This window comes from Blastocystis sp. subtype 4 (assembly GCF_000743755.1).
Source record: "Blastocystis sp. subtype 4 strain WR1 chromosome Unknown seqid_0356, whole genome shotgun sequence".
Lineage (NCBI taxonomy): Eukaryota > Bigyra > Opalinata > Blastocystidae > Blastocystis > Blastocystis sp. subtype 4.
In genome coordinates, this window is record NW_014569191.1 from 1 (window position 1) to 9118 (window position 9118).

At 41.7% G+C, this 9118-nt stretch overlaps 4 protein-coding genes across 4 annotated transcripts; 1 reads left to right on the forward strand and 3 right to left on the reverse strand.

Annotated features, from left to right (window-relative positions):
* Positions 1-210: 210 nt before the first annotated feature.
* On the reverse strand, positions 211-672 carry JH06_4478 (hypothetical protein; the record flags this gene model as incomplete). Its single annotated transcript, XM_014669996.1, is given in 5 exon segments — positions 211-280; positions 292-350; positions 363-453; positions 484-614; positions 646-672. The coding sequence occupies 5 exon segments, from the start codon at positions 670-672 to the stop codon at positions 211-213; spliced, it is 378 nt and encodes a 125-aa protein (XP_014525482.1).
* A 1530-nt stretch (positions 673-2202) lies between these two features.
* On the reverse strand, positions 2203-2670 carry JH06_4479 (hypothetical protein; the record flags this gene model as incomplete). Its single annotated transcript, XM_014669997.1, has 2 exons — positions 2203-2459; positions 2499-2670. The coding sequence occupies 2 exons, from the start codon at positions 2668-2670 to the stop codon at positions 2203-2205; spliced, it is 429 nt and encodes a 142-aa protein (XP_014525483.1).
* A 662-nt stretch (positions 2671-3332) lies between these two features.
* On the forward strand, positions 3333-8218 carry JH06_4480 (hypothetical protein; the record flags this gene model as incomplete). The annotated part of the gene is made up of 3 exons (XM_014669998.1): positions 3333-3366; positions 3399-3725; positions 3756-8218. The coding sequence occupies 3 exons, from the start codon at positions 3333-3335 to the stop codon at positions 8216-8218; spliced, it is 4824 nt and encodes a 1607-aa protein (XP_014525484.1).
* A 66-nt stretch (positions 8219-8284) lies between these two features.
* On the reverse strand, positions 8285-8965 carry JH06_5724 (DNA-directed RNA polymerase I subunit; the record flags this gene model as incomplete). Its single annotated transcript, XM_014669999.1, has 2 exons — positions 8285-8421; positions 8452-8965. The coding sequence occupies 2 exons, from the start codon at positions 8963-8965 to the stop codon at positions 8285-8287; spliced, it is 651 nt and encodes a 216-aa protein (XP_014525485.1).
* Between the last annotated feature and the right edge of the window lie 153 nt (positions 8966-9118).

The window sequence follows — 9118 nt, forward strand, 5'->3', positions numbered from 1 at the left end:
GACGATTGGTCAGTGCAGGTGAGAGAATGTGAGAAGAGTGACATGTAGACCTCTGTCGAAGACTGTGAGATTCAACGTCATTGATCACGAGTCTCAGAAATCCAAGGGTCTCTCCAACATCCGCAAGCAGTTCCGTATGTTCTAAATCGTTGTTACGAGGAATAAAGGTGAATCGATGATTTGTTTGGTTTAACAGACATACAGAAACAACTAATTCAAGAGAGACTGTAGGATTCGGAACGAAAGAGCTCCCATAGGTACAGTAGCGCAATCATCATATCTATACTAAACTTTTCACATTGATCATACACATGACGATTATCAGCACATTTGTTAACTTCAATAGGTTTCTGATAATCTACTAAATCCGGATAATACTCTGGATTGTCAGTAGTGAATGCATATTCCCAATGATAGTCCGAACTAGGAAGAGGCGGGAAATCAATCTCAACTCTATTCCTAATCAATCCCACTTTATCGTACCCTTCAGCATAGTCTTCCTCTCCCAAATTCAGAATCCCAACAGCGCGCATAGCATTGTATTGAATTGTGAAAGCAATGATTTGAGTGTCGTTATCAACAAAATAGACTTCAGGACTGTAGATACGATACCACTACGTTCACACTTTCAACTCCAACACCTACTGAATGAAGTCGACGTAATTTCAACATTGTCTGAGTGAACTTGAAAAACCCAATGTGACTGCCTTGTGTAGACCATACCCCGTTGTGATAATCACCAGCAAGATTGCGATCAAGTTCTTCTGGTTGTCTTGAGAAGGGAAGTGATGAGAAATACTCATCTCCCATGAAGATTTGAAGAATGCCTGGAGTGATATAGAACAGAGAGTGTAGGAGCAACATACGTCGAGCAGCAAGCAAAGGATCCTTGTCTAATTCTTCAATCTGATGCATGAGTCGACCCCGATTCTACTGATGAGGCATCGATACAAAAAACAACAAGAATTGACTCAGGCGTATTGAGTGATAAGACATCCTTTGAATACAGAGTAGCAAAACTTGAGAGATAGTGAGTAATGGCTGATCCGTCAATAGGCTTTGATAGAATCATATTGACCAGAGATTCACCTCTATGGATCATAGATCTTCAGAGTCCTCACATGCTTGTATTCACTTGTCCATCATATCCTAAGCCTTTTGACGCAACCGAATCAGCAATATTCCTAATGATGCTTGATGAGTTCTTGACTGTCACTTGGCCACGTGTATCCTCGCCATACTGAATCCAGAGATCCGATGAGAACGAGCGAAGAAATGAAACAGCGGCAGTGTTGTCAGTACCCACACCTTGTTCACACTGATCACTGAGAAGACGCAAACACAACAGACCTCGCCACCAGAAGCCTGAAAATCCGATCGAATTCACATAACGTCGTAACATGGTCTGAAGAAGAGATCGTGTCACAGAGTCAGTAGTAAGGTTGGGCCGATTGCATTGATGACCATCATACGTAAACAGCCCATTCGAGTCGAAAAGAGAACCAAAGGATGATGCTGAAGCAGTACCATCATAATCATACCAATCAGATGCAGTAGAGAATTGTGTGAGATCAATTTCAAGAATTGGAACAATGTTATAACTCTTAAGCTGGAACAATAAATCATGCAACTCTGCTTGTGTACCATACGATGGATGAGGGATCCCATGATATACCACACTTGGCCGATCTAAGCATTTTGACTGAACAATATTCCTACACCAACAATGAGAGTCGATTCTGGATCCAGATTCACAGATATGAGGTTCAAGGCCCATAATTTGTACAGTCGTAACACCGAGATGATTTAGATACTCAATAACATCCATAACTCCACTATAGGTTCCGTCGCCTAAATATTAGCTGAAATGATAATGAGAACGAGTGAAAGATGGGATATGAAGTGTATAGATTACAGTACCATCTGAATTTGAAAGCATTTCTTTTCTAGATTGTTTGGAGTGAAGGGATGTACTTGAATAGTCGCCTTCGATATTACGCCATTTATGTTCAGACAGATAATCACTAAGATAAAGACCAAACCAATTCAATACATGTATTTGCCATTTTGAAGTAGATGAATTTTGCTTCCCTTCGTGTAGGTTATTCTGTAGGCAAATTCCGCTTTGTAACCAATTCCTCCTACGTTTCCAAACCAAAAGCCATCCTTTTGCTTACTACAATCAAAAATCGATTTTAATACCTACATCATCGCATACTCTCCTTCAATACCACCTGGGACAGAAGCTAATATATGAACCCTCGTAGCATTCGGAGCAAATACTCGAAAAGCAATCCCCTTCTTGTAATAGTTCCCATCGGCCAACTTATAAAGATTGTCACTTGTCCAGATATGGGAACCAATAAATGAAGTACTATCACAGTTATCTCCAGAGAAACCAGGTGGACAAGCTTGTGGATCTTCACTTGGAGTATCAGGCTTTTTATTTTGCAAAGCAACTATAATAATAATAACAATACATATAACCAATAGAACACCACCAGCAATAAAGTAATAAAAACGGTTTGATTTCTTCTTTGTTTCGACAACCCTTTTCCCCTTATGACTTCCCGTTCTCCAGTCTCTATCAGAGGCACCCAAATGCCTCATTGACATGGCATAGTAATCACGAGAAGATCCAGATCTCACAGGACGATAGTATTGTGGCATTATAGAATGAAACCAGAACTAGTCAGATCAGACTGGACGTTCACAAACGGCTTAAGAAAAAAGAATAATCAGGAAAGAAAGAATCTCTTGATTATCAAGAGTTTAGGGTGGACAACTTGACGTACATTGAAGACTAGATAATGTAAACACAAAGGATGATCGCCTAAACTCCATTTGGACACTATTTAATAAAGCAAGAAAAAGTTGTTCGCTGAGTATCTATCAGATTAGTTGATTTGACCTAAACAAAAGAAATGACATGCACGAATATGCTGTAGACTATCTCACAAAAACAATAATCGACCTTTGAATTAGAGGGTGTGAATTCAGCAACAGCGAACACATTGCCAGATTGTGAAACACAAAGCATAGAACAGTCTTACTGGTTCTATTCGTTGATTGAGCGCTTTTGTGCCTTGTATTCTTATAATGTCAGTTCACCAATCATATTATGAAATGATTAGGAACAAGGGAGATAAACAAGTGAGGATATTTTCGGAATAGCCCCTAGTAGTATAGAATTCTCTTTATAGAAATGGGGTCTATAAAATGTGACTGTACCATATAATATAGGATCGTGGTACCTATGCTCTCATTATTGGGACCGTCTCAACACAAACTACCACATTGATATTGACAGAAGATTTCTAAAGAGTGTTGGCATGCGCCCCTTTTTTGTTTTTTTGCTTGCTATTGGTATTTAACACTAAAAGTGGGTTAAAGCCTAGCAATTGTCCAAGCGGCTTGTTCTGGTCAGAAGCAGACGATGACGATTCACCGAATCCATCAACAGAATACATACCTTGAAAACGTCCAAATCTGGGAAGGAAATGCCGTTACCGGAAAATATGTTGGTATGATCAGCGGCAAGAATATGGCTGGTACTACTCATGATTATGAATTCTGTGTTGAACCGACTGTACATACTCTGCTTCTAGATCACTATTCAAGTTCGGGTTGGGGTTCCGGTTCATATTTCCAAGTTTTGGTTGGAAATGTTGTAATCATGGAAGCCACATTGGACCGCCTTAGTCTAGGAGCGTTCAAAGTGTATCGTAATGGATTGTCTCCTTTTTAATCCATAGCTTCGCTTGCTCTTAAGACCTCTTCTTCATGGAGGTATTCGGACAGTGCTGAAGGTGAATGGTATTCTTCTTCTTTCGAGGATAATTCTTGGACTTCTGCCGCTCCAGGTTCATTTTCTGCAGTTCCTACAACGACTATCACTCGTTACTATCGTGCTTCTATCGATCTGCCTGCCGATCTTGCTGGTCTTCCTGCCTACGAAGTTGGTATCAATACGAAATATGGGTACATTGTATATGTCAATGGAGTAGAAGTCACTCGTGGGAATCTCCCTGATACTATTACTGCTGACACTCCTTGTTCATCAGTATCTGATTCTGCTGCGTATCGTCGAATTTCTCTTCCTATTCACACTCTTCCAGCAGGTTCTGTGACTATTGCTGTTGAAATTCATTTCTCGAATGCTCACTCTGAAGAGGATGATGAGTTTGCTGGTTTCTTCACATTTATTGTCGCTTCCAGTATTCGTAATTTTGGTGCATCCTATGCTTCGGATCATCCCAGTGACATTTCTGGTGAAGTAATGGCAAATGCATTTGATAATGATTTCCGTACGAAGTGGACTACTACAAGTCTGCCTGCATATAACACTCTAATCTTCGATAATGATCGTAGTGATTTCATCAATGCTTATTCCATTGCCTCATCTGGTGGTTTGACTACTCGTCGTCCTACAAAGTGGACTTTAGCTGGTTCTAATGATGGTAATGAGTGGACTACTCTCGATAGTCAAGATGGGGTCCATTTCAACGCCATGTATCAGACAAAGGTATTCACTCTGGCTTACAATGCTGTCTCATACAAGCAATATCGCTTCACTTTTGAAGCAGCTCAAGAGGGAACAGCATTAGAAGTAAGCAAAGCTAATCTTCTTGTTAACGATGTTACGTTTGCTACTACTCCTGTTCTTTCCTATCCTTCTGCTGAACTCTTCATCGGTCAAACGAATGTGTATCTCCATCCTCTTCAGGGTGGATTCCATTCCTTCACCATCTCACCTTCGACTCTTCCTTCTGGCCTTACTTTCTCCACAGATGCTGGTACGATCTCAGGTACTCCAACTGCAGCTGCCACCGCATCAACGTTTGTGATCAGTGCTCAGCATACTGCAACAGGCAGTACTTCGTATTCATATTCACTCTCCTTATCAGTTATCGACTGTACAGGCAGTCGTGTACGAGTTGATATTGTGAAGCACGATACTCATCAAGGTAGTAATGAATACTGGATACTGAAACAGGGCGAGACAGAAATTGATTCTCATCATGGTCTTGATATCTTTGCTAGTCAATCGATCACTGATCATGTATTCTCATACTGTCTGAATTCTGATATCTATTCTCTTGTTCTTGGTCATGACTATGCACATGGTTGGTATCCATCTGCCTATATTGAGGTGCGTGCATATGTTGATGATGATGAGACTGTCACTCTTCTCCATCACACTCTACTTGCTTCCGAGACTGAACCTATTACTGTCACTTTCAGTACAGCTCTGCTCTCTACTGCTGATCTGACTTCATGGACCTATCGAGCAGACGGTACGATTCCTGATGGCTGGAGTTCCTCTTCTTTCTCAGGATCCTGGAGTTCTGTCCCATCGACCACTCCTATTGTGGCTCAAAATGTCTGGTTGTTCCGTCGACAGATCACTGTGTCTTCTATTACTGGCTACAATGGATTTGTGATGCGTTCAAAGGTGCGTGGTGGTGTTGTCGTGTATCTCAATGGAGCTGAGGTGTTCCGTGCTAATGTGGACGGTACTATCACCAGCTCATCAACTGCCACTTCTTCTGAGACTAGTCCTGTGTGGCGATCCTTCTCTGGACGTCTTGGAGCTGGTAATCTGATTGCTGGACAGAACACCTTTGCTGTAGCTGTGGTGAACAGTGATGCTTCTTCTGTGACTATGGATACTGCCTTTGTCATTCATCTCCTGGCTGGAACATCCCTCTCACTTGGTCTGGAGACAACGGTGACTGATTCCAGTCACAATAGTGATTCGGTGATGGGTGTGAATCTGTTCCATGGTGACTATAGCAAGCAGTGGGAGTCATATTGGGAAAGTTCGACTCGTACTGTTACTGCTACCTTTGCAAATGGAAGCAAACACTTGGTGAATCAGTATTGTATGGTGGCTGGATGGGACTATCCTATGGGCAATCCCAGAGATTGGACAGTTGCTGTCTCTGTAGATGGTTCTACTTTTGTTGACAAGAGCTCAGAGAGTCAGATTGAGTTCCCTGCTAGTTACAGTAGACTGTGCTTCTATCTTCCTGGTGTGACAGAGCCTATTCGAGCTATTCGTTTCAGTTTCACTGAGATCTATGCATCCACATCCAATCTCCATCTCAATGCTGTTGATCTCTACTATGTCGATACATCTTCACTGACAATCCCTTCATTCACATATCCATCCACGATTTCCCTGAAGGTTGGAGTTGATATAACAGATTTGGATTCACCTTCATTCTATTACTATGATTTCTCTATCACTCCAAATCTTCCTGATGGTGTGGTCCTTCAGACCAATGGAAGAATCCGAGGTCGTCCTACGTCCTTGTTGCCTGTTAGCGCGCATGTTCTTACTGCTAAGAATTTGAATGGAGAGACTGTATCAGTTAGTCTCACACTCACTGTGGAAGAATGTGGAGTTGCTAATACACTCCTTGCTTACAACATGGAAACCACTGGAAATGCTGGAGAACGTATGCAGATTCTGTTGTATCTCTCAGATGGAACTATTGTTTATAATAATTATAACATTCCAAATTACTCAACACTTATGGACATGGCATGGTGTATTCCTAAGGATGTGTTCACATTTGTCCTGTTGGATCAGACAAATGCTGGTTGGGCTAGTCCTTTCTATATTACTTCTGATGGTGAATCTGTTGCTTCTGGCTCTATGAGTGAAACCAATTCACCTAAGACGATTACTGTTGCTACTCTGTCGTATATTCTTGAGAATTCGCAGTCTTTCAAATATCTTGTATCCAATCTGGAGCCTCCAACCAATTGGTATCTTCCTACAACCTCACTAAATTGGCCTGAAGGTACTCCTGACTCGTTCCCTCCTGTTGAGAGCATCACTTCGTATTACTGTACTTCCTTCACTGCAATGTCGTTGGACCTCTTTGCTGGCTATCGTTTGGCTATCAAAACATGTGGTGGTTTCATTGCTTATCTCAATGGTGAAGAAGTGAATCGTGTGCGTCTTCCTACACATACGACTCGAACTACTCCAGCCACATCAGCCTTCTCAGAACCCACTTGGGTGACCATGGGAATGGGCATTCAGTCATCAGTTCTAGCTGAGGGTGAGAACTATCTGTGTGTCGAAGTACACAAGGCTTCTGTGAGTTCAGATGATAATGAATTTGACGTGTACATTCGTCCTATAGCTGGTGGTGATGACCTGGTGACAGATGGCACGTACACGTTCTCTCATCCAGGATTCAATGATGGTACTTGGTTTGAAGAGATTTCAAATGCTGTTGATAAGAATACTGGTACGAAGTTCTTTTCAGATGACACTTCATGTACGTCTGGTGGAAGTGCATGGCTTCAGTGGACCTATAACAATGAACGAAAAGAATATGTGACTCGTTTTACCTTTTATACCGGTAACTCAGCTCATCGTATGCCAAATACCATTCGTCTTCAAGGTTCTAATGATGGAACCACATGGGATACTCTGGTAAATAAACAGAATACTTTGTCAAGCTGTTCGTATGGTACTTCCATCTCGTTTGATTTCCTCCCTACAAAGGCTTACCATCATTATCGATTTGAAGGAGTGGGTTGTTCTTCTCAGGGAATTGAATTTGGTGAGTTGTATATTTACAACAATCGTATGGACAATGTGTGTGCCCGAAGAGATCGTATTCCTGCTGCTATTGAAGGTACCTATGTTGATGGATCCTGTCCTGATGGATACTTCGGAACAATCACATATCTCTGTTCTGGAGGAGAATTCTATGAATCTGGTAGAGAGTGTACGGTTAATCCTCCCACTTATGTTACATATGGTGAAGACACGTATACCTGGTATACAAAGAAGGAGATCACTCCATTGACACCAACGTGTGATGGTCAGAGTGTCAGTTATAGTGCTCTTCCTAACCTGCCTGCTGGAGTCACACTGAATAGTCAGACTGGTGTGATCAGTGGAAAGCCTACAGTAGCCTCAGAGGAAACTCGTTATTCCATTTTCTGTAGAAATGAAGGAGGACCGGTGAATACAGTATTGAAAATCACGGTTATTGAATCGAAAATGCCGGTGTGGCTTCTTGTTATTATTGTTGTGGTGGTTGTTCTCGTTATTGCTGGTATCGTTGTTGCTATTGTGTTTGCTTCCCGAAAGAAGGCTGCAAAAGGAAAGAAGGGTAGCAAGAAGACTCTTCCTAAGACAGCCCCTAAAGTGAAGGAGACTACTGCTTCAAAGAAAGTATCTGTGTAATTCATATTCTTCCTACTTGTTATCTTATGATGTCTCTGTTTGTAACAAACACTTTCATAAACGACTTCATTCAACACGAATCTTATCTACATCAAATCGGACCTTGATATTCATTGCAGCCAATTCATTCACTAAATAGCGGGTTACATAAGGCATGGGGATCACATGACATGAAGTACTTGTCTTGCATACATGACACATCACTACACATTACTCATTCCTTCCACTCTTACTCTTTGGTACTCGATTCTTCATTGTTGCTGCTTCTTGTTGTGTCATTTGCTTTGCTGTAGCCGACAGAATGCTTCCACACTTATCACAGATCACAGCAGGATGACGATCTGAAGAGTTCAGTAAACGCTCATGAAGGAGATAAGCAGCGCCATGAGCGATAATGGAATCACGTTCCATCTCTCCGAATCGAATACCACCATGTTTCTTTCGTCCTTTCAGAGGTTGACGTGTCAATTGATTGATAGGTCCAGTAGATCGAACTTGAGACTTATCTGAGACCATGTGACGTAGACGTTGGTAATAAACCACACCAATATAAATGTCTGCTTCTAACTTATCACCCCAGATTCCTGAATACAATGGCTCACTTCCATAGTAGTTAAATCCAGCTGCAATCAATTGTTCACCAAAATAGTCAACAGCTCGCTGTTTCTCAGAGAATTTGAAAGGTGTAGCATCCATGTACTCACCATGCAATGCTCCAGATTTCCCTGCCATGGATTCAATCAACATACCAATGGTCATTCGAGATGGAAATGCATTTGGATTGATGATGCAGTCTGGAGTGATTCCACTTCCTGTGAAAGGCATGTCGATTTGAGGCCATAGTACGGATAACACACCCTTCTGACCATGACGAGAGGAGAACTTATCACCAACTACGGG